The sequence below is a fragment of the Hippopotamus amphibius genome, chromosome 11, assembly GCF_030028045.1.
Source record: "Hippopotamus amphibius kiboko isolate mHipAmp2 chromosome 11, mHipAmp2.hap2, whole genome shotgun sequence".
NCBI classification, from domain to species: Eukaryota; Metazoa; Chordata; class Mammalia; order Artiodactyla; family Hippopotamidae; genus Hippopotamus; species Hippopotamus amphibius.
The window spans coordinates 42795506-42820321 of NC_080196.1; the positions used below are offsets into that span (position 1 = coordinate 42795506).

The window sequence follows — 24816 nt, forward strand, 5'->3', positions numbered from 1 at the left end:
GCCACTTCCTAAGCTGTGTGACCTCGGGCAAGTCTCTTAACCTCTCTGAACCTCAATCTTATCAGTAAAACAGGAGTAATGGTGGCCCCATCACAAGGCTAGCTCTTGGAGTATGTGAGCAGTGGCTAGGGCCCAAGGTCAGCCAGGGCCCCACAGGGACCAGTCCCCACCAAGCCTGTCCTACGTGACTCCTCTGTCTGTGAAACACAGGCCCCAGGAGGACAAGGGCTCTCAGGATACCCTGGCAACCCTGCCCCTGCGGCCCACCTGCGGTCATTCTGGCTGATGAAGCCCTCGCTGAGTTTCTCCACAGCGCTGGCCAGCATGGAGCTGGCGTCGTTTGCAAAGTCCAGGTCTCGGATCTCGGACACAGGAACTGACACGATGGCGAAGGCCTCCTTGTCCTCCTTGGTAGGGCACGTGCCCAGCTACAGGGACAGAGGTCAGCAGGGCACCCGGGCACCAGCCCGGCCCCCGCCCGGCCCCCAGCCCCGCGAGGCCCGCACCATGAGCCGGATGGGCCGCTCCTCCTCCACGTCGATGGGCACGTTGGTGCTCTGGATCCACGTGTTGGTGCAGAGGTGCCGCAGCCGCACGTACGAGTTCCTGCGGGCGGGGGCGCGCAGAGCACAGGGAGTGCGCCACGGAGCGCACCCGGCCGCCGCCCGCTCTAACCCCCGACGGCTTCCCGTCTCCCACCTGCCTCCACGCCCGGCGGCCGCGGGACAGGGGTCCTGGTCCCCTCCAGGTGAGCAGGCCGAGCCAGAGGAGAGGGGCCAGCGACACGGCCCCAGGCCCTGTGCTAACTGCTGGCCTTCCCCGGCCCACGTGCCTTGCCCGCTCTCCCCAGACCCGAGTTCTGAAAGCCCAGGCCTGTCTACAAGCTCAGGACCCAAACTCACTGGGACAAATGAGGCTATTTAAACGATCCCATGTACTGTCAACACGCATGTGTTTCACGGCGGAAATAGTCTTTGGTTATGAAATACAGGTACCTTTTAGAAGTGAAAAATAATCTGAATCTCCACATACATCTGGCCCTGAGTTCACATAACGGATTGTGGGCCTATAGTGACTCAATTAATTCTCGCATCAGCCCTGCTGATGGGTAACTTGATAGTCTCACTTCACAGGTGAGGAAGTTGGGGCAAAGTGACGGAGTCAGCGGCCTGAGGTCAGTCAATGCTAACGCCTGATTGACACCCAGAAGTTTCTTGATGTTACATCCTAAAGTTTCAGGGTTGGGTGGTCTTAAAGGTCAGGGAGTCCGGCCTCTGCACTCAGTGTACCCGAGACAAGCTGTCATGCAGCCTGTGCCTGAGCCCCAGCCTGACTGGCTGTAAAGAACACTGGAGAAAGGCATTTTGATAAAGAACTAGCACAGGGCCCAGGGCCGGGCACACAGCAAGCGGTCAGTGGTGGTGAGCTGCCCACAGGCCTCAGAGCTGGAGGTCCAGAGGGGTGATTCATGCAGGTCCTAAGGCCAAGGGACTTCAGGGGGACAGAGGAGTGGGAGGCATAGGCAGTCCAGGTGCCAGCCTGGGCACCCCCGCCAGCCCGCAGTCACACGGCCCCTACCCACCGAGGCACGAAGGAGTCGGTTTTCTGCAGCGTGGTGGGGTCCAGCTCGAAGAGGGAAGCGATGTCGTTGCCGTGGGGCACAGCCACCAGGCGGTACTTGATCTTCTCCCCAGCGTTCCGGCGACCTGCACGGCCCTGGGCACCCTGGGGTGAGGACCCCAGCTCAGGCGGGAGCCCCTCCCTTCTCTCAGGCCCCCTGAAGCCACCCAGGATCCCACCCGAGAGGCCTTCTCCCTCCAGCCCACCTCCCAGGGTTTCTCGGCCGCCCCTCCCCCCACCCACCCCAGAGCTGTGCACGGTCTCTCCCCGCCGCCCTGGAACCCTCCTTTGGTCCTCACCGTTCCTGCTGCCCTGGGGTCAGAGGCATCACCCTTGTAGCTGGGGTTCTCCTGCTCGGAGACACAAGATGGGGGGCTCTCCACATGACGCCCACTCCAAAATAAAGTCTACATATGGCCCTGGGCTGGGGCAGGCAGCCTCCCCCCACCCAGGGGTGCCCATCCCAGCCTCAAAACTCATGTCACTCCTGGAGGAGGCATCCACAAGAGCCCCAGCCCTGCCCTCCACAGGCCCACAGATGGACACACACACACACACACACACACACACACACGCCCCAGTCCACACAAGCCTGGGCGTTAGGGACAGACATGGAGGCGGAATGTAAGTTCCACCAGGGCTGGGAGTCGGGCTCACTGCTGTATCCTCCGTGCCTAGAACAGCTCCTGGCACGGAGCAGGGGCATCGTATTCGTGAGACTTACTCACAGTCATGCATGTATTTGATAGTATTTGTTAAACAAACGCATGAGTGCAGAGAAGCCAGGGTCCACAGACACGTGTGTCTCTGTGCAGACGTGCGCTGGGCACACGTGCTCGTGCACACACAGCCGGAGCTCCCAGGATGCCCTCTGCCTCCCACTCACCTCTGCAGCCAGGTAGTTGCCTGTGGCCAGGTGCTTGAAGCGGTACAGGCCGTTCCAGTGGCCAGCTCCTCCACGGCAGGGGTCGTGGTGGACCACCTGGGGAGGGTGCCGGGGTGAGGCAGGAAGGAGAGGCTGGCCGGGGAGGGGTGGGGGGGAGGCAAGGCGGGGAGGGGCACTGCAGGCCTGGAGAGCTCTGCGCGGGTGGCTCTGGGACCCTCTCTGGCCCCTTGGCTGCCAAGGGGCTCAGAGGAGAGACAGACAAGAGTGGACCTGCCACCCTGCAGGGGGAGGGGGAGCGCGGGAAGCCCAGGGCCAGAGAGCAGGGCTGGGGCCCGGGCGCCGGACGCAGGGCTCTGACCTCCACCTCCCAGAGGGCGTTGGAGCTGGTGGCCGAGGTGGCGGACTGGCGCAGCGTGGTGCGCAGGAACACATGCAGCTTGCCCCTGTACTCATCGCACGTCAGGAACTTCTCCTGCTCCGCGTGGAACAGCCGCACCACGTCTCCCTGCAGGCGGCGGGGTGTGGGCTCGAGGCGGACAAGGACCCTCCCGGGGGACGAGCCCACCTGTCTCAGATGCCGGCACAGCTCCTTCCAGAGCCAGCACACCGAGGGTGGGGTGCGCTCCGAGCCCCCCCAGAAAGTGGCAGGGGCCAGGGCCGGCCCCTCCTGCCAACCCCTCATGTCCCACAGGCCCTGACCTGGCAGCTTCGCGTCCTTGCCCAAGGGGACACGAGCGCACAGGCAGGGGGCCTGGCCTGGGACGGCGCAGAGGTGGGGGCAGGGGACACGGCGTGCGAAGGACCCAGGCGTACCCCGCCGTAGGGGGGCGAGGACCCCCAGTCCGCTGCCACCCCCTGAGCAAGAGAGCAAAGTGAGCGCGGCCAGGACTGGCAGAGGACAGAGAAGGGGTCTGTGAGGCCAGAGACAAGAGAAGGGGCGGTCTGGCCGAGGCCACCGGGCTGGGCCCTGTGGGGGTGAAGGGAGGCTGGACGGGGCTGCAGAGCCAGAGCAGGGGCTGCCTGGAGGCGAGGGCCCGACAGGGAGCAGAGCTGGGTGCGTGGAAGGTGGCGGGGAGCGCCGGGGAGCTCCCAGTCCTCACCCCTTTCAACACCTCCTCCAGGTGGTCTCGGAACTGCATAAACAGGTTGATCTTCCAGCTGGTGTTGCAGTTCACGGAGTTGACCTGGGGAGGCGCGGAGAGACCCGTGAGGCAGGCAGACCCCCAGCCGCTGGGGCGCGGGCCAGTGCTGAAGGCCCGAAGGGGGTGAGAGGAGGCCGGCCCAGCCCCCGTTAGAACACAAGTGGGGGGATCCTCTCGCAACCAGGGCCCCCAGACCCCAGCTGCCCTGGGGCCACCACCCTGTGGGGTGCAGAATGTGGGCAGACGCTGGGAGACAGGAGGGGAGCAGGGAGGCCCCCAGCCCCTCCAGCTGTAGACAGGACTGGAGGAAGTGACTCTGCGGGGAGCCGATGCGTGGACGCCCCTCTGCTGCAGGGCTGGCCCTGTTACCCACTAGGGTCCTTGGGCTCTTTAATCAACAGAAGAGGCCAGATGAAACACTCAGGCAAGGCTTTAGCGAGACTTGTGCTGCAGCCGCAGGGAGCGAAAATAAGTGACAGGTGGCCCTGCTGGCTCTCCTTATACAGGGTGAGGATGGGGGCAGATGCGTGGGTGGGGCCGGGGGGTGACGTCAGTGGTCTGCCCCCCTCCCTCGGTGGTGTCCTGTGCAGGCATCATGCCACGTATCCTGCTTTTGCTCCCAGCACCTCAGCAACGGTTGGTTTTTTTGGCCTTTTTGTACCTTATTGTTCACAACGGCCCCAACTGTGCATGGGTGCGGTTCGGTTTCGTCCCTTACAGTTTCTTTGTATCTTGTCCCTCGAGAGACACGTGTCCCGATGCAAGCACTCCCGTAAAGGGCCCCAGGTCCCAGCCGATCTCAGCCCGCCACCCCGCTCACCTCCTTGCAGCCGGCATTGTCGCTGAGCTCGTAACTGCTGGCGTGCAGAGGCTGTCCAGCGTTGACGGGGTTCAGGATCACCTTGTCCCCCACGACCACCTATGGGGACAGATGGAGCAGGGTGAGGGTGGGGAGGCCCGGGCCCCCAGGCTTCCCTCTGGTCAGTCTGCCCCCTAAGAAATGGGCCTGAGCTCAGGCAGCCCCCACACCGAAGACCCTGTAGAAGTGCCCCTGGAGCTGTGGCCTTCGCCTTCCAGCAGGCCCCTCCCCCCAGCCCGTCCTCACATTGTCCCCGTTGCTCCGCAGCTTCCAGAAGGGCTGGATGAAGAGCCAGGAGCCCTCGTTGCCCGTGGCATCCAGTGTCACCCGCATGGCGTTCTTCTCCAGCAGGGCTGGCAGCCGCTTGTTCACAGTCAGGTACTTGTTACTTTTCATGTGCAGGAGCTGCGGGGGGAGGTACGTGGAGGGGTGGGGTCACCCCAGGAGGCCAGCCAGGGCACTGGGGGGCACACTGGACCCTTGGACACACAGACTGAGACAAACACGGCCACACGCACAGTCACGCACCCAGTCCAGCACCCAGCTGATCACGCGAGAGCTAGTGCTGTTCTAAACACCTTACAGGTATTAGCTCAAGTACTCTTACAACACCCAGAGGGAAGTACTGTCCCTGGCCTGATGGTCCAGATGGGGAAACAGAGGCCCAGGGAAGTGAAGTAACGCACCCAGGTCACAGAGGCAAGACGTGAAGCCAGACCTCAGGGCTCCAGAATCTGTGCTGGTGGCCGCCGTGCTGAACACACCCCACGGACACAGCTGTTCAGGCCACACAGCGACAGGCACACGCAGAGGCCGACGCGCAGTCACAAGACAGTCCCGGGTGGGGTGGTGCAGAGGCAGCTGGCACCCCCACCCCCACGCCTGCCCCCACGTCGCACCTGGATCACGCTGCCGTATTTCACGACGTCCCCGTGCACCTTCTTGTTCTCTGTGTCATTCTGCTTCTGCTCCATCTGGGCTGCGTGCTGCACAGACACACACACAGGTGGAGGGCGGGCCCAGAAGCCCGCTCCTGGAGGGACACACGCCCCCACGCCTCCCCACACACACAGGTCCTGGCACTGCACCCAGAGTGACCCTCCTGAGGCCCTCTGGCCTGTTCCCCCTACTGCCAACGAGAGGATGAGGCTCAGAGTGTGAAGGGGTGGCCTGAGGTCGCACAGGACGCAGCCCAGGGCACCGGATCCCTCCCCTCTGCCCCCTCCTCACCAGCTCCCTGCTGGGGGCAGCCAGCAGGCCTGTGAGCCCCCTACGCCCCTAGCAGATAACCTAAGGCCGTGCCCCACTCCCCCATTTCACCAGACTCCTGGTGCCCCAACACGGGACCCCAGCCCAGCCCACATGCCAGCAGGTGTGCTTGGCGTCATTGCCTCCTCCTCCTCCACCCCTTCTCCTCTGCGACCCTCCCTCCCCAAACTGCGTGAGCTCCCAGCCCACTGCCTCCAGGGAGCCTTCCATGATGAGTCACGTCCAACGCTGACGGATCCAACTCTGGTGCCTCCAAGATTTGGTTTGCATCCCATTAAGGACACCTTTTAGGCTCTTCTATTCCATTAGACTGCCTAAGGATACACTGTGCCTCCTCCATCAGATTGGGGGGTCCTGGAGGTGGGGACTCATCTCCTCCATCAGACCGGCTCTCTCTGAGAGCAGTGGTCCCTCTGCCCCTTTCACCTCCGCAGTCCCATTACCCAGGCCTCATGCCTGAGGCTGGTGGGAGGGTGGCTGCTGGGGAGCCGTACCAGGTACCACGTGACTTTCCACAACCTGCAGTGTCCGGCTGTGTGACCACGGGTGGTTCTGAGTATCTGCGCATGCGTGAATGCCCTATGCCCAGCCAAATCCACAGCTCAGCCTGAGCCTTTGGCAGCAGCAGGAAAGAAGCCTGTGACAGCCCCCCAGCCCAGGATGAGAGATGGCCTTATTTTTACCAGAGCTCAGCAGCCCATGCCCGGCCCCCTCTTTCCAACCCAGTTCACAGCTGTGGGGTGGGGCCCACTCTTTCCCCATTTCACACCCACCTCAGGGAAGGGGATACTGGGAAGCAAGGTCTGCCTGGTGGGGGCCGTGGCCCCAGGCCCGAGGGAGGGTCTCAGATGCAGGCTGCAATGCTCCTGATCACAGCCAAGCCTCCCACTCTTTTCCATGGGGATTGGGCTGGGGGCCCTGAGCTCCGTCCAGAGAGAACCGCCCAGGATGTGAACTAAGAGGCCTGAGAGCAACCACCAGGCCCTCACACCACACACTAAGGTCGGCCAGAGACCCAGGGACCATCTAAGCCCCGCTGCCAACTCATAGGCAGACCACAACGGCCCAGTCTCCTCGAAGGGCCCCAGGCTCCAACTCTATAAAATGAGGGGAGAGGTTAAGACTAGTTCTCAAATCAGGTTCGCTGGAGCCACTGTCTCTAGAAGCCCCTGGTAACTCCACGTACAGATTTCCACTGCACTGCAGTGTCCAGCTGAAGGCCTGGGTGGCAGCTGAGGTGCAGTCCATAGCTCACTGAGCCGCATGCCCTGGGACAGGGCTGTGCCTGCCTGAAGGAAGAGGCACCTTCTAACTGGCACAAAGGGGTCATAGGGATGAACGGGCCTCTGGGAGGGCACGGCTCCCTCACCCCCTTCACAGCAACACACACCAGTCTCTTGCCTAGTGTGGTTTTAAAAACCACAGGACTGGGGCTTCCTAGGTGGCGCAGTGGTTGAGAATCCACCTGCCAATGCAGGGGACACGGGTTCGATCCCTGCTCCAGGAAGATCCCACGTGCTGCGGAGCAACTAAGCCCGTGTGCCACAGCTATTGAGCCTGCGCTTTAGAGCCCATGAGCCACAACTATTGGGCCCGTGTGCTGCAACTACTGAAGCCTACGTGCCTGGAGCCCAGGCTCTGCAACAAGAGAGGCCGCGGCAATGAGGAGCCCGCGCACCACAGCAAAGAGTAGCCCCCAATCACAGCAACTAAAAAGAAAGCCCATGCACAGCAAAAAAAAAAAAAAAAAAACACCACAGGGCCCCTGTCAGCTCTGATGCACAGTGGCCCTATGTGTGTGCCTGGGTTCATGACACACTCGTGCAGGTGGATACCTACGCACACACACCTGTAACTTCTGCAGCAGCACCACATCGGCGATCTTCTCCTTGTCCTGCTTGGTCTGCTTGGCCTTCCAGTACTGCTTCTGGGCCGAGTAGCGGTTCATGGGACACACCTTGAAGAGGCAGTCTGAGGAGCGAAGGCAAAAGGCGGGAGATCGGTTCATGTGGGGCTCAGGGGAAAACCGCAGCCTGCAGCCCTGCCCCCAAATCCCACCTCTGCTCTCCCCTCCCCTCCCCATACCCCAGCCCCACTGGGGCAGAGATGCAGTGGTCGGAAGATCCCCGTAGAACCAGGAGCGTCCTGGATTGTGCTGCGTAGGACAGAAAGGCCCAGAAGCAGGTCTGAGACGCGTGCCCTGGCAGGCGGCCATGCGCCCTCGTCGCCACAGGAAATGTATCAGAGGCCTTGGGGCCCCCACCCCATGCCCTGTCTGTGTCCAGGTTTTTGGACACTGGCAGCTGACCATTCGCATCAGCACCCTCTCTGGCCCACCACCATCCTGCCCACAGGTGCCTGGGAAGCTATATCCCCCTCGCCCCCCGAGGGGTGGCCTCCATCCAGTGGCAGGAGGGGGGGACTGTCTGCGGTGGTCCCTGGGGGATCAGCCTGAGGCTTCTCTTCCCCTGAAACCACCTCCTTGCTCGGCTCCTCCCTGCCCTGTAGGTGCGAGTCTCCTTCACATTCCTCCTGGGACCCCTCCTCAGTAATTCTCCTGCTGTAGGCTCTGCTTCCAGGGAACTCAACCTAAGACAGCACCAATCAAAATTCCAGAAACAGGTTCTTTATTACCTGATTTTTATTTTGGCAAGCAGACAAAACATCAATGATTTTCATAAGCCCAAACTCCAAAAAGGATGTCAGACTTTTCTACTTATGGAAAGGAGGCATGAGTTGGAAAATCCTATTGTAAAGCATGACAGGAAGGGATAGAGGATTCTGGGTCCTGGTGAAATGCTGGCAAGGGGACTGGGCCTGTCTGATGACAGCATGGACCATGCTGTGAGGCAGTGAGCTCCCGTCACAGGAGGGAATCCCAGGAGGGCACAGGGTGGGACTCATGGCCTCTAAGACCCCTCCCAGGCTGCAGTGCCCCCATGACTGGCAGTGCTCCAGTAGCAGAAACAAAGGAAGATGGTTGTGGTGGGAACCTGGACGGGAGCCTCTTGGGGAGCAGATCACAGAGACGGGGAGCCCCCATCGTCAGGCCCTTCCCTCTACCCTCTAAAGGGAAGGCTACGTCCCTGCTTTGGTCAAAGTTCATCTTCCAGGGGACTTTCCAGATGGCACAGTGGTTAAGACTCGGCACTCCCAATGCAGGGGGCCCGGGTTCAATCCCTGGTCAGGGATCTAGATCCCACATGCATGCTACAACTAAGAGTTTGAATGCCACAACTAAGACCCGGTGCAACCAAAATGAATGAATAAATAAATATTTAAATAAATAAATAAATAAAAGCTAGTTCTCCAGCCCCTGGAAACTAAAAGCTCAACTGGGTCTTCTGTCTGACCTGCAAGCAGGCAGAGGCCTCTGGTCGTCAGAAGGAAAACTGAGTGAGTCAAAGTTCAGAGAAGACAGACCTTCCTTGAAAGGAGGGCAGAAAAAAGGAATTCCATAAGCAGTTGGGGCCACCAAGAGCTGCCCTGCCTTATCCACCTTGGCACCACCAGCACGAGCGGGCATCACTTCAGAAATAAACACTCATTTCTTTGCAGAGTATGTCTTTACAGGGTTCTGCCCAAACTTCAAGAAGCTGGTGTGGGGGGGGGGGGGGTGTCACCCCCTCCAGGAAGTCCTCCTGCTTCTCCAGGCTAGATGGGAGCTCTCAGGGCTCCTGGTCCCTTGGTTACCACACAGATTTCACTGCCTTGTTAGAAGTGGATGGTTCCCAATAGGAGTTGGAGGAGTGGGGTGTTTTGGAAATGGGAGGTGACAATTTTTTGTTGTCCCAACAAGTGAGGTCACAGCTAGCATGTAGTGGGCGGGACAGGGAGGCTGGGCGCCTGCACCCTGACACAAACGGCCCGCCACACGCTCACAGGTGGACAGCTGCAGGCGGTGCTCTGGGCCCAGCGTGGTGCACAGCAACACAACCTTTTTCGCATGCTTTTAGCAAACACTGACTTTTCCAGGAACGCAACTCCGATATAAACTGAGGGAATCTGTGTTGTTCAGACTTCACCGGGAGATCTGTGCTGTCTCAGAGAATGCGTCACTCACGCTGCGCCCACTGCCTGCAGCTGTGGCCCCCGTACTCATGATTCAGAGGCAAGCTCCGACTGGTGCCTTGAGTCTTCCATCTGCACCCAACATTTCCTTCTAAAATCTGTACATTCCTTGGCTATCAGGGTTTTCCTTTCATTTCTCTTGTTGTCATGCTTAAGGCATTATACTGGTCTTGCTCCCTACCCACAAAACCCCCCACCCCCGGGCTCCAGACTCACTTAACCCTGGCCCTGGATGCCGCCCGTTTAATATTATATAAATAGGGATATGAATAGATTGTATTATTCTGGAATTCCACTTTATAATATTAAAGGGGGACTCCAGAGTCTCACAGGCTGGTCTGCTTAGATGGGAGGGGGCAGTCCAGGCCCTGAGTCAGCCCGGAGAGGGGGAGGGCAGCGAGGGCAGAAGCCCACAGGCCCTAGTGATGGTGAGCAACCTGGTCTCCCCCCGGCCCACCCCACACACCCAACCCAGAGAGGAGAAAAGCAGGGAAGAGATAGATGTTGCCCCAGGTGCCCAAGAGCAGAGTGCTCACGCTCGTCTGCCCTGACTCCCCTAGGAAATACATTTATGGGTCACTGTCATGAAACAGATGGGGATTTCCTGTCCCTGGTAATGATGGGCAGGCCCGGCCCTGACAGGGCAGAGAACCACAATTATCATCCGTTCTGGCCCAACCTCACCGGAAAACAACTAAAGCAACCGGATTTTTCGAACGCGTCTTGTTTTCAGACTTCTTAATGAACCAAGCGAGGGGTCATCCAGACAGAACAGACGATCGAAAGGGAAACCCGGTCTTTTCCCCATGGGGGCCCAGTGTGCAACGGCTGCAAACAGCAGTGTCCTCGGTAGTGTATGCAGCCTGTTGCCTGTACAGGTTGCCCTAAGGGACCGTGGAGACAGCCCTTTTCCAGGGACATTAATGACTGGCATGCTGTCCCCAATCTAGGCTCCAGACAGGTATGCGTGGTGCCTTCCGAAAGCTCCAGGGCACAGTGGCCAGGGTCCACATTGGCCAAATCATAATGTCCATCCGCACCAAGCTGCAGAACAAGGAACATGTGATTGAGGCCCTCCGCAGGGCCAAATTCAAGTTCCCTGGCCGCCAGAAGATCCACATCTCCAAGAAGTGGGGATTTACTAAGTGTAACGCGGATGAATTTGAAAACATGGTGGCAGAAAAGCGGCTCATCCCGGATGGCTGTGGGGTCAAATACATCCCTAATCGTGGCCCCCTGGACAAATGGCGGGCCCTGCACTCGTGAGAGCCTTTGGCGCTGTCCCCTCCTTACTTGTGCCCATGAATAAATCCTCCTTTTCTGTCCAAAAAAAACACAAAGGGAAACCCGGGAGCTACAGAAGCACCCAAGTGACTTTACTGGGTATCTGTTGAGTTCAGAAAGCACGAGATCTTATTTGGACAGCTTCACCAGGTGATGGGGCAGGTATCCAAACCCAGGCCCAGAGGAGGTGGGAAGGGTAACAGGAGACCTTCCTCAATAAGCTGGGGCCCCAAAGGGCCACACCCCCAGGCGAGGGCTGACCCCAGAAGACAGCTCCTTCCAGGAACTAGAGCCCCATGGGAGTCCCCTGGATGGTGCCAGGAACCCCGAACTTGAGCTTAGCTTCAGGTGGTCTTGGATGGGCGGCGTCCCCAGGAATCTGGGAACAGGATATGCACAGCCTCTCTGGAGGAAGGTACCTTCAACCCAGCCCACAACCACTCAGGCCAAATGTTCAGATGCAATGACCCATACACAGTCAAAGATAACCAGGGATTCCTGGGAACCAGATGCCACAAGAAACAGACACTGGAAACAGACATAAAGAGACTTCAGACACAGGCATCATCTGTAACACAGATATGCCTACTCTGCTTAAATCAATAAAAGAAAAGGTTGAGGATCCCTGCAGAGAACAGGAAACTATAAAATGTGACACAGCAGAATGAAAAAGAACCAAACAGAATTTGTAGAAATAAAAAAAGCTTCAAATTTAAAATCTGAATGTACTGAACAGGAGATGCATCCTAATGCTATTCCATTCAGCTCTTTGAAGGATGATTGAGCCCCATTAAAGGGACTTCACAACCCACTAAGGGTCAGAACCTGTGTCTGAATGAAACACATTGCCCTACAGCATCCCAGCAGAGGGGTGAAGTCAGAAGTGACCCCTCCCTGCTCCTGATTCCTCTATATCTTTCTTGGAAACCCGCTACCTGGAACTTGTCAAATTTGTCTTTTTCTCTTATCTACATCCTCCATTAGAGCCTTGCCAACAATATATGTCACACGATGCCTGTTGATCCCACTCCTGGGCCTATATCAGGAGAAAACTCTAATTCAAAAAGATACATACTGGGACTTCCCTGGTGGCACAGTGGTTAAGAACCTAGCTGCCAATGCAGGGGACGTGGGTTCGATCCCTGGTCTGGGAAGATCCCACATGCCGTGGAGCAATAATTAAGCCCATGCACCACAACTACTGAGCCTGCGCTCTAGAGCCCACAAGCCACAACTACTGAACCGTGTGCCTAGAGCCTGCACTCCACAACAAGAGAAGCCACTGCAATGAGAAACCCGTGCACCACAACGAGGAGTAGCCCCTGCTCACCACAACTAGAGAAAGCCCACGCGCAGCAATGAAGACCCAACACAGCCAATACATACATACATACGTACATACACAAATACAAAGAGAAATGCAGGTCAAAAAAAAGAAAATGCTTGTTGAGTGAATAAGTGACCTGAGCCCTCTAAAGTGTGTGTGGCCACCCCTGTGCACATCTCCATGCGTTTAGTCTGCTGTGCTCTTTGCCCAAAGGCAGCCCTGTCCAAACCCAGGAGGGGCCAGAACCTTCCCTCTCACTGAATTGCAGGGCAGAAGGGCAGAGAGGAGAAAGGGTGGAAGGGTAGCCAGGAGACTGGGCCCACACAGGGGCAGCAGCAGCAAAGGCCAAGAGAAAAGTCTGGGTCTGGGGTGGGGTGGGGGGTGCCTTCAGTAAGGACTGCATGTGCTGCGTGGCATGAACCTGTGGGTGCAGGGACACAGGGCTGGTGAGGCTGCAGACAAGACCATATTCACTTATTAAATAAAGGCAATGGACATTCCCTGAAACTAAGGTATGTAATACTCCAAACCCACTACCACTGTATAGAAGTATCTGGGGGCGGCAGTGGGGGAGGGGGAGAGGTAAAAAACCGAACTCTCAGCTCGCCCACAGATCTTGGTAGTGGGGTAAGGCCTGGGGATATGCATTTTCAAAGGCACCCCTCACCCTCTACCCCGATCTCAAATGGTTCTGCTGCTCAACCAAGGGCAAAAAGCACTAGCAGAGGATTCAAGACAAGAACAGATCCCAGGGAATAAAGTTATGCAGCCAAAATTACCCATAAGCTCTGTATAAATCATGTCAGTCTTTAACATGCAGACACAACTTATAGAACACTGAAGACTCCAATGTGGTTACAGAAGAGAACGCAAAGCTTATTCACTCTTCATGATGTAAAACTAAAAGGCTGCATGGCTGGTGGAAGGTGGATATGGGGCGGAGCACCGTAGGAGGTGACAGGATAAGAAATAAAGGTGTGACTGTGATACTCAGGTTTATAAAGGTGACAATGGAGAATCCACAGCAGCCACAGGATGCTGCTGGGGGGGGGGGGGGAGGGGAGAAAGTGGAGGGGTGGGCCAAGTGAGCTAAACTTACCTGGAATAAGCAAAACATTTGGAGACATGGGGTGGCAAGTAGAAGAAACGATGAAAAGAGTGAACGGGTTTGCTTTCTCTTATTACACTGCTGGGGGAGGCACTAAATGGAACCACCCCAGTGGGGAGCAGTTGGCCGTCTGGATCAGAACCATGGGTGCCCCCTGCCTTGGGCTCAGCTGTCTCCCCACTGGTCCTTCATTCCAAGATCACAGCTGCGTTTGTACAAAATGACGAGGGACAAGGGTCTTGCAGCAGCACTGTCAGCAATGATAAAGATTAGAAACAGGGACTTCCCTGGTGACACGGTGGTTAAGAATCTGCCTGCCAATGAAGGAGACAGGGGTTCAAGCCCTCGTCTGGGAGGATTGCACATGCTGAGGAGTGGCTAGGCCCGTGTGCCACAACTACCGAAGCCCACGCATCTAGAGCCAATGCTCCGTGGCAAGAGAGGCCACTGCAGTGAGAGGCCCAGGTACCCCAATGAAGAGTGGCCCCCACTTGCCACAGCTAGAGAAGGCCCGTGTGCAGCAACACAGCCAAACAAATAAATTAAAAAAAAAAAAAAAAGATTAGAAACAGCCCACGTGCCCATTGGAGGGGATTGGGTAAATAAATTACATTAGAGCCACGTGAAGGATGGCTATGGAGCTGTAGGATGAGTGGAAGAGGTCCAGAAACCCTGACACAGGCTGCAATCTAGGTAAACGTTGAAGCCATTAAGCTAAGTGACATAAGCCAGTCCCAAAAGGACAAGTACTGTATGATTCCACTCCTGTGAAGTACTTAGACTAGTCAGATTCATAGAGATGGAAAATCAGATGGCGGTTGTGGGTGGGGTGAGGTAGGGTGGGGTGGGAATGGGGAGTTATTATTTAATGGGGATAGAGCTTCAGTTTTATAAGAGGAAATGCAGTTCTGTGGATGGATGATGGTGATGGCTGATGAGACTGTGCTGAATGCCACTGACCTGCACACGTAAAAATGGTTAAGATGGCAAACTTTGTGTGGCTATTCACCACAACTGAAAAATAAATACGTATTTTTGAAATGCTTAAAACTATGTAACCCACAGGAACACTGTTTTCACAGTTGTCCAGGATATGGGAAAAAATGAGTTTTTAAATGGGAAAAAGAGAGAGAGTTCAAGGGACTTCCTAGGTGGAACAGTGGTTAAGAATCCACCTGCCGGACTTCCTAGGTGGCGCAGTGGGTAAGAATCTGCCTGCCAATGCAGGGAATATGGGTTCGATCCCTGCCCCAGGAAGACACCACATGCCGCGGAGCAGCTAAGCCCATGAGCCACAACTATCGAGCCTGAGCTCTACAGCCTGTGAACCACAACAACTGAGCCCATGTGCCACAACTACTGAAGTCCACGCGCCTGGAGCCTGTGCTCTGCAACAAGAGAGGCCACCACAATGAGGAGCCCGCACACCACAATGAAGAGTAGCCCCTGCTCACCGCAAATAGAGAAAGCCCATGTGCAGCAACGAAACCCAACACAGCCAATAAAATAGATAAATAAATTTATTTAAAAAAAAAGAATCCACCTGCCAAGGCAGGGGACATGGTTTCGATCTCTACTCCAGGAAGATCCCACATGCCTCGGAGCAACTAAGCCTGTGTGCCACAACTACTGAGCCTATGTGCGGCAACTACTGAAGTCCGCACACCTAGAACCCGTGCTCCGCAACAAGAGAAGCCACCACAATGAGTAGTCCCCACTCTCTGCAACTAGAGAAAGCCCGTGTACAGCAACAAAAGATCCAACGCAGCCAACAAATAAATAAATTTACTTTTAAAAAAAGAAAAAAAAAATACTAAATTAGGAAAAAAAAAAAAGAGTTCAAGATCTCTATATTCTAATATAGAAAGGTCTCCAGTAGGATCTATCCATAGTAAGAGTCATAAAGTAAAAACAGCAAAGAATAGAACAGTTGTATATGGAATGCTACCCCAGTGTAAAAAAGGGGGGGAAGTCTGAATATGCGTTTGCATTTGCCTTAAGGACCGCTGGAGGATGCGTAGGAAACTAAAGAAAATGGTTACCTGGAGGGACAGCAGCAGGGATGGGAGAGGGTGGTGGGAGCAGATTCCCGATGGATGTTTGCACAACGTTTTGCGGTGTAACTGGGTGAATAAATTACCCAGGTGGAGTCTCCAGCAGGGCTGTCCCTGGAGACCTGGACAGGAGGTGAGTAAGGAGGGGAAGGGGTGCTCCCACCTAGATCCTAGAGCCTGTATGTGTATTACTTTTATAAAAAGGGAAAAGATGAACAAAATTTCAAGTGGCCCATAAATATATGAAAAGATGCACCTGGCTCACTAGCAGTCAGAGGCAGCAAATTAAAACCACAGGGGGATGCCATTTCACACCCAGCGGGCTGGAGGACATTTAAGTGGGACAAAACCAAGTGTGGCCAGGATAGGGGTGCAGCAAGGGCATGGGGGGGGGGGGTGAGCAGATGGGGGGATGAACATGCACGGCCCCCATGGAAGGCAGCAGGGCTGTTCCTAGCAAGACAGGAGAGATGCCTGCCACCCAGGCCACCCTCCCTCGGAACGCACTCAAGACACACTTGCCCGTGCACCCAGGGAGACATATGTGCAGAGTACGAGGTGCTCACTGCAGCATTGTTGGCAACTGCCCAAAACTGCAAATGAGCCACATGTCCATCAACAGGAGAACGGCTAAAAGGATTGCCGTTTACTCCGCAGAATATCACACAGCAGTTAAACATGAACTAGAGGCACGCAGGTCAACACAGATAAATCCCAGAAACAGTGCAGAATGAAAAAGGTGCAGAAAGATTTGTACAGAAGGCTACCTTCAATATACAGGGTTAGAAAAATGGAAAATACCCTATGTAATTCGCAGAAAAGTCTCTATGTATTAATAGCGAAAGCATAAAAATAGTCCCCTGAATGAGGCATACCAATATCTGAGATTGTCTGCCTCTGGGGAGGGGGAAGGGAAAGAGGTGGGGGAAGACCCAGGGGGCTTTGGCTACATGCGTAAGATGCTATCTCTTTAAAAGTGAAAGAGACCTGAAATAAACACAGCAAAAAGGATCTGAGAGAGCTCAGCAGTGGGTGCATGGGTGTGTGTGATTTTTCTCTTTACTTTTTCCTTTTAGTAGTTGAAATGGATCTTAATAATAATGAAAGTAACAATAAACCGGGTTTGGAAGATGGGCAGGTAGAGTACAGGGAGGCCCCCTCATCAGCCCCCTCCCAGGCATCTGCCCCCACACTGGGTGGGTAAGTGACGGCTACACATTTCATGGGGTCGCCGCAGCTGGGGGTGTGAGCACTGAGCTTCCCGGGTAGACCGGGAGGTGCGTCCTTCTGCACTGGGTCTCCTGTGCCCAGACCTGGCCTGGCCAGGAGACCGGCACTCTGAGCAGCCATAACCCGAGACCCCTACAACAAAGCAGAGGGCAGGGAGGCTGGGCTGGCTTGGGGTGCCTGACACATTGGGGCCCCGGCAGCCTGGGCCTCCCAGCCTGGGCCTCCCTGGGCCTCCCTTGCAAACTCTGGAAAGAATTCCCTGAACGTGCCGGGGCTTGGGATGGCCTCGGAAGGTGCAGGAGCTGAAACCACAAACAGGGAGCTAACCAGAGGCTGACGGAGGCAGGGCGGGGTCTTCACAGGCTTGGCCAGCCCAGCCTGGGGGCCTCCAGGGTTAGCAGGTGAAGGGGGCACAAGACATGTAGGGAGAGACCACCGTTCCCAGCCATGGCTGCGCCCACCCCAGGGTGGTCTCAGAACACGGCCATCTCTGATGAGCTCTGGCCAAGTTCTAAAACGCCTGCCATGGTCCCCACGCCCTTGCTGGGACCTCCTGCCAAGGTCAGGCTGTTTGCAGGAAAAACACAGAACAATGAGAACCCAGGCTCCAGGGTTGGAGGCCAGTCTTAACATTTTTTTTCTCTGGGCTTCAATCTCAAAGCTAAAGAGGTTGGAGTCTGGGTCTCTCGTCCCAGGTTCTCACGCTCCAACTCACACTCACCAGCCAGGGGGCTGCACAGAGACCCGGTTCTGTCCCAGAAGGTGGGCTCTTCTCAGGTCCACATAGGGCCACAGAGGGTCCACAGGGGCCTCTGCCCACCTCACCAAGGCACCCAGGCCAGGCCAGGAGCAGGGAGGCGGTGAGGAAGCTAGAGGCCGAGCCCCTCTGGCATCTCCCAGAGCTTGCAGGGCCCCGGGAAGCCACAGGGACCACGGGGCAGCCCCCGATGCCAGGGTGGGCCGGGCTCACGGGCTTTGAGAAAATAAAGAGGAAGAGAAAGGAGGGAGTAGGAGGAGGACAAGAAGTTAAAGGAGCACTTGTTCTGCTAAGTAGTTGTTTTGTTGTCAAAAATTGGCCCCAAATTCTGTCTACCAGAACTCGAGGGCAAATATTCCTCTGCTACACCCACCTCCCTGTCACCACCAATCACGCCACATAGCTGACTGCACACACCAAGACACAGCACCCACCTCTCCTTTCGGCCCCCGTCCCCTCCCTGCCCTGGCATAGCTCAGCCTCGGGACCCCCACCATTCTCTCCCGTGCTACGTTCTTCCCAAGAATTCACCCAAATCCCTCGGCTAGAACAGAAATCAAAGCTCTCCTATTTCTGGCTCCAGGAAAGCACCAGGCCCCTCCGTCTCGACCCACTCCCCACTTCACGACCCCGGGGCAGACACAGTCAGAACTGCGCCTCCAAGCAGGCGGCGCTCACGAGCACCCCAAAACCCCCATCTTTACCAACAGCCTGGCCAATAAATATGAGGAACAGCAGCGGGGCTGGTGTGGCTGGAGGGAACGAGGGAGGGGCCAGGGGTAGGGGACGAGGTGAGAGGCAGTGTGGCCGGATGGGGCAGGACAGAGGGGTCTGCGGTAGTGAGGAAAGTCCAGTGCCAGAGGTGGACCCCACACAGCCAGGCACGTCCCGACCTGAGACCCCACACAGAGGCGTGTGATGGAAGCAGAGCAGTAGACGTGGGGGCCCCGCTGCAGCCTGGTAGGACCCCCTCTATCTCCTTCACACTCCAGTGGATGGGCAAGGCCCCCAGGAGACAGACAGCCAAGGATACCGCAGGACGATCTTAAATCCCACTCCCCTCCCTCAGTGCGTCCCTCTCGAGGACAATCCCAGCTGGTCTCTCCCCAGAGGAGCAGTGGCACGGCCCGGCGTGTTCCTGCCTGCTCCCACCCTGCCCACCACGCCCAGGATCCGTCTGCCTGCCTGTCTGTCTCAGCCTCACAGGTAATCACCACGATGACACCTCCCCCTGCTGGGCGCAGTGACAGAAGAGTATCATTTCATCCTCACAGGGGCTGTGGGCGGGGCTGAGGAGCTCACTGACCGCAGAGGACACAGAGAGGGAAGGCACTTGCCCAAGATCACACAGCAGAGGCAGATCTGGTGCCACAAGCTCCTCTAGGGCAGGAGTCATCCACACTGCCTGGGGCTGAGGACACGCGCAACCGGGGCCAGAAGAAGGGATCTGGGGACCATGAGGTCCAATCGCCTCACCACGCGGCAGAGAGAAGGGCTCTCACCCTGGGCCTCCTAACGCCTGAGGAGGTTCTCTTTTCCTCCCCTGCTCCCTCAGGAAACGCCGAGTCACACAAACAAAGAAAGCCTTGTGGGTGATGGGGAGGTCGGGGGAGAATGGGACCCAGCCAGAAGTGGGTGTGCCCGAGAAGGGGGGTGTGACCCCCAGAAAATGAAGGCAGAGGCCATCCTGCCAAGATGGCATCGTTCAAGCCGACGGCGGTTCCACAGACACCAGTGAGGGCTGCAGGCGGCGCCTAGTCTAACCCACCTGCTGGGCCCCTGGGCTGACTGGGTTCTGTCCCAGGTCCAGGACTCAGCAGCCGGGGAGGGAGGAGGGGGGTTGTGGGGGGAGCAGAGGTCTCACCTCGGAACTTCTTAGGGGGGTTGTCCAGGTCCCCAGCCGCGGGCTCCACCACACAGCGGTCATCCACCAACCTGGGGGACAAGGCAGCTGGGTCAGCAGAAAGAAGACACCCATTTCACCCTTGGGCCTGAAATTCCTCCCCTCCAGCCATGGCTGGGGTTAATCCTGGGTCTCTGGAGGACACCCACCCACCCACTCCTGTGTTTAACATTCTTCAACGCCACCACAGCCCCGAGGACAAAGTGATGATGATAAGCCACCATTTCAGAGGCCAGCTCTGTCTCAGCACTTCACAGCCACTGCCTCTGAATCCTCACCAACTTCCCCCCAAGCGGCTAGTCATGAGCACCATTTTACAGAGGAGGAAACTGAGTTTGAACATTAAATAATTTGTCTTTAGTCACAGAGCTAAGTCCACAGCCTCCTGCTCCTCCCCTCCCTGGATTAGCTAACAAGGCCTTTTATGATCTGACCTCCACCCACTCCCTAGCTAGTTCACAACCTCCTTGCCTCGGCTGTGCTAAACCTCTGGTTGATCCCAAGGTCCCTGAAGCTCTCATCTCTACAGAGGTGGTCCCAGCAGCCTGCAGTGCCCTTCATGCCCAACCCACCCTGGCTTCCCTCCAAGCCCCTCCATTCATTCTTCTACCCTCAGCCCCTCCTACTCAGTGAAGCCTTCCTTGGCCAGTGCCCTCCCTCCCTCTGCGTCTCCCTCCCCCGTGTACCCACAGTACCTGATCCTGGCCTCTCCTGCAGCCACGTCTCTTTCTACTGCAGCTACTCACGGTGTCTATACCATGAGCTCCTTGAGCACAGAATCCTGGGTTTTTCCCTTTGGAATCATGAGCATTTTGCTTGACACAGTCCATAGTAACAATAATAACAGCAAGGAGGATTTTGCTTCTAATGATTTCATATATTATTTGATTTTCTAAATCTCCTTTGTTATTATTTCCATTTTGCAGGCAGGGAAGCCAGAGTATAGAGAGGGTGAAGGATCTGGCCAGGGACACACGGCCAGCAAGCAGCAGAGCAGCGGTGTGGGGGAGTGTTCTGTGCTGGACCTCTCCATGACAGGGAGAAGAGGGGAGAGGGTAGCTTGCTGTGAGGACCCACCTGGTTCCCTTCCCCATCCCCAGCCTCTAGGTCAGTTCTTAGCCCTCTCCCCTTCTCTCAGACCCTTGGTCATCTCGGCCACACGCGTGGGTTCAAAGCACCACTTCTATGTTCACTGATGACTCCCACCTCCACCTCCGCTGTCCCTCTTCCCCCAAACTCCAGATTCATAGATCTAACTGCCCACTCCACGTCTCCACTTCAATGTCCACAGGCATTGCAAACTCAGCAAGTTCCAAACTGAACTCCTGCTCTTCTCGAAGTCCTCCCATCTCAGCGGACCCAACCTCCTAATTGCTTGGACCTGCAACCTTGGACCAATCCTTGGTCCTCTCTTCCACCCATCCCGAACACCTAATCTGTGAGGAAACCCTGTGGGCTTTATCTTCAAAATATGTATGGAATCTGAATCTAAAAACAATACAAATGAACCTACATATGAAACAGAAACAGACTCAAAGACATAAAGGACAGACTTGTGGGGGCGGGGGGGGGGCGGCGGGGGAAGGACTGGGAGTTTGGGATTAGCAGATGCAAACTAGTATCTACAGGATGGATAAACAACTGTAGAGCACAGGGAACTATATTCAATATCCTGTGATAAACCATAATGGAAAGAATAGGAAAAAGAATAAATATATATATACATATAATTGAGTCACTTTGCTGTACAGCAGAAATTAACACATTTGTAAATCAACTACACTTCAATAAAATTTTTACATGTATAGTTCCTGTAAAATTTTTACGTTTATTTCTTTTTTTATATAAATTTATTTATTTATTTATTTATTTATTGGCTGTATTGGGTCTTCATTACTACACACGGGCTTTCTCTAGTTGCAGTGAGCAGGGGCTACTCTTCATTGTGGTACTCGGGCTTCTCATTGCAGTGGCTTCTCTTGTTGCAGAGTCCAGGCTCTAGGCTCACAGGCTCAATAATTGTGGCACACGGGCTTAGTTGCTCCGCGGCATGTGGGATCTTCCTGAAGCAGGGATCAAACCCATGTTCCCTGCATTGGCAGGTGGATTCTTAACCACTGTGCCACCTAGGAAGTCCCTACATGTATATTTCAAAAAAAAAAAAAAAAATATATATATATATATATACACACATGTATGGAATCTGACCTCTTTTCATCATGCCACTGCCACCACCCTGTCCAGGCACCCATCGGCTCTCACCTGGATGTAACTGCCTCCCCACTGGTCTCCTGACACCCCCTCTCATCTCCCTACAGACTGTTCCCCACTTAGCAGCAAAAGGATCCCTTTAAAAGGTCAGTCAAACCAGGCAGTGCTCTGCTCAGAACCCTCCAGAAACACCCATCTCAGAGTATAAGCCAAGAACTCAAAATGACCTGAAAGACCCCACAGGACCTACCACCTCATCTCTCAGACTTCATCTCCTCCCCCAGCCCCTCTCCCACTCTGCTCCAGCCCACAGCCCTCCTCCAGGCTCCTCAAACCTTCCAGGCGATTTGACCCTGGCTCTACCCTCTGCCTTCTCTGCCCCAGACACCCTCCTGGCTCCCTCCCCCACCTCCTTCAGATCTTGGCTCAAATGATCCATTCCAGTGGACACCCTCCCTCCCTATCCTTTTAAAAACTGTAAACTGCTCTCTCCCACACTTCTCATCCTCCTCCCTGCCTCACTGTTCTCCACATCACCACCCAGCCTGCTATTTTATTTATTTCGGTTCCTATTCCTACCCCCCACCCGGGCCGCCAAACCTGAGCTGGAAGATTCATGAGGACAGGGATGTGTCTGTTTCACTTCCTCCTGTATCCTCAACATCTGGACTACCTGCCTGACCCAGAGCAGGCACACACGAAATACATATTGAGTGAATTAATCATTTTACTAGCTGCTGGGGGACATACCCGAGAAGCAAAAGATAAGGTCCCTGCCTAAGGGAGTTTAAAATCTCCCTGGGAAGACAAGACACGTACTCAGAAAAGTACATGATATAAAGAATATGCATTGGTGCCAACTGCTGGTACCAGCTCTGGATTTTGTCCAGGCAAGGGAGAGGTCAGAGCTTGGCCAATCAGAGAAGGTGTAAAAGAAGAGGCAGAAGTTCTGCAGAGCCTTGAATAATTCATAGAATTCCTAAAAGACATTAATGAATCAGATTAGCTGGTTGTCTGTTGGCAAAGCCCTGAGGGGAGGAGACACAGGATGGGTAAGTTTTGGTAGGGGAGGGAAGGAAGCTTCGGCCAGGGCCTGGGACTGGCACTGCGGAGGATGCTGGACAGCCAGAGGGTGTTATGGAAGTCGGTGCCACTGAGGAGAGGCTGGGATACCCCCCACAGCCCCCATCTTGACCAGTGCACAAGGCCTTGTGGAGGCCACCTCCCCAGAGACTCCCTGTCTGAGGAAAACCTATCCTCACCCCAACCCCTCCATCCTTCCCCTAGGAACTCCTCCTCTGGGTCACACGTGCAGGAAAAAGACATGCAAATTTGGATGCCTGGCGTGCTTTTCCTAATCCCCCTGACACAAATCTGCCTGGTTATTATGTGGATGTCCTTCTGTCCCCACCCACTCTGGCACAGCTGTCTCCATCTCAGTCCCTCCCCAGTGCCCAGTGGTTTACAAAGCAGGGCACATTTTGGGAGTGCAAGCCACTTAGAAAAGCCACTTAGAAAAGGGGAGGGATTGGTCAAGAGGGGAGCATATTCTCCAGGAGGAGAATTTCAAGCAAGGTTGGGAAGGAAAACATCCCAGATCTGCAGCCAAAAGAGGACAGGAATGGTAAGAACAGAGAAGCAAGCCATATGGACGGTTAAAAGAAAAAAAAAAAAAAAAGGCAGGGGTCTCCAGCAAGATGTCAGGAAAACAAGGTCAGGAAGATGGGACTTTCAGAACTTCCTCCTGGATCCAACATCCCACCCCCTCCCTCCTACAAGTGTGGGTCCTGAATGAGCAAAATCAACATCCCTGGGAACACTCTGTACCCCTCCCCTGCAACCTCTAAGAGATGGTACCTCGCCCTCCCCATCATTTCATTTCCTATCTGTAGCTTAGGGCAGCCCTCCACCAAGTCCGCAGGCAAAGAAGGCAGCCAGCAGCAGGATGTTTAGAGTTCCAAAATGTTCCCAAGCGCCCCCACACAAGCCTCCCCTCCATTCCTCTGAACCTATTCTTTAGGACTGAGGCATCCCAAGAAGGTGCTATTGGGCAGGAGGGGATGGGAGGGGAGTCCCGTGAAGCCATTAACAGATAAGCAGGAGAGCCTTTATCAGAGGTGCTGCAGGAAGACCCGAGGCCAGAGGGCGGCACGAGGGCCGGGACACCAGACAGGTAAGTTCTGATCGAGAGGGAGCCTCAGAGGGCTCGGCCGGGACTTCTGACCCTCTGCGCAGGAGCTGCGATGAGGTGGTCGCCGAGCGCCCCGCCCCCGCCGGCCGAGACCCCGCCCACACCCCGAGGCCGCAGAGCGCTCCCAGCCCGCTCGGGCCCCGCCCCCGCCGCCGAGCGAAACTCGCCTCCCCACGTGTGGCCGTCGTCTCGGCCGCGTCGCGGAGGGAGTGCAAGCGCGGCCTCGCCCTGGCCTGCCTCCGACTGCAAGCCGCTGCCAGGACGCTGGGCCTGGGCCAGGAGCGCCCGGGGCCGGCGGGAGGCGAGAGGCGGGGGGGCGGGGCGGGACGCAGGACGAGCGGCCAGTGCCCGCGGAGGGCGGTCCCGGAGGACCCCTCCCCACCTGCTGGCACCTACCTCCTGGGCCGTAGCCCCCCCCCCCCACTCTCACTTATGGTGGGGGCATCTGTGTGCACCATACTAGACTGGTCACTGGTGTCCGGCTTCCGACACGCACCTGGCGCTGTAACCAGAGCCGGGCTCTCCTGGGAGAAGTTGCCGCGTCGCTTCACCGTCCCCTCCCCTCCTGAGCGCCTCCATCTCCGCCCAAGGCCCTGGGAAGGGCCTGCTCCCGCGCTCCGCCAGCCCTCTGATCTCGCTGTCCCCCCTCCAAGCCTTTGCACACGCAGAAGTCTCCTCCAAGTCCTGGCGTCTTCAAGGCCGCGCTTAGGCTCCTGCAGAGTTCCCTGCCCGTTCCCACCACGTGAGGCATCGTCCCTCAACTAAAGGCCAGCGGTACCCCAGCCAAGATCAACTTGGAAAAACCGACGCCCCGATGTGCAGAACACGTTTAATTTATAAATCGTTTTTACACCCAATACCTCATTCTGTCCTTACCACGTCCAGTGTGAGGTTCACAGAGTTA

General features: G+C 56.1%; 2 protein-coding genes and 1 non-coding gene across 8 annotated transcripts in view; 2 read left to right on the plus strand and 1 right to left on the minus strand.

The window, feature by feature from the left end:
* The window catches only part of ITPR3 (inositol 1,4,5-trisphosphate receptor type 3), a 75244-nt gene that overhangs the window by 40972 nt on the left and 9456 nt on the right, over positions 1–24816 (minus strand). For 4 of the 6 annotated variants that reach the window (XM_057699914.1, XM_057699915.1, XM_057699913.1 and 1 more), the window contains exons 2-13: positions 19472–19542; positions 7626–7747; positions 5407–5493; positions 4754–4912; positions 4469–4567; positions 3607–3690; positions 2865–3011; positions 2507–2602; positions 1920–1970; positions 1583–1725; positions 507–606; positions 268–428 (exon numbers count right to left, since the gene is read on the minus strand). In XM_057699914.1, coding sequence (XP_057555897.1) covers positions 268–428; positions 507–606; positions 1583–1725; positions 1920–1970; positions 2507–2602; positions 2865–3011; positions 3607–3690; positions 4469–4567; positions 4754–4912; positions 5407–5493; positions 7626–7747; positions 19472–19542 — 1320 coding nt within the window. Of the gene's footprint in view, positions 1–267; positions 429–506; positions 607–1582; positions 1726–1919; positions 1971–2506; positions 2603–2864; positions 3012–3606; positions 3691–4468; positions 4568–4753; positions 4913–5406; positions 5494–7625; positions 7748–19471; positions 19543–19663; positions 19750–24816 lie in introns of those variants that run through there. The other 2 variants (XM_057699916.1, XM_057699917.1) reach the window with 2 other exon arrangements.
* On the plus strand, positions 8616–11175 carry LOC130831506 (60S ribosomal protein L10-like). The gene is made up of 2 exons (XM_057699709.1): positions 8616–8620; positions 10798–11175. Exons 1-2 carry the CDS (start codon positions 8616–8618, stop codon positions 11111–11113), a joined length of 321 nt encoding a protein of 106 aa, XP_057555692.1. The 3' UTR covers positions 11114–11175.
* On the plus strand, positions 10617–10753 carry LOC130832151 (small nucleolar RNA SNORA70). The gene has a single exon (XR_009048230.1). It is a non-coding gene; the product is annotated as a small nucleolar RNA SNORA70 (small nucleolar RNA).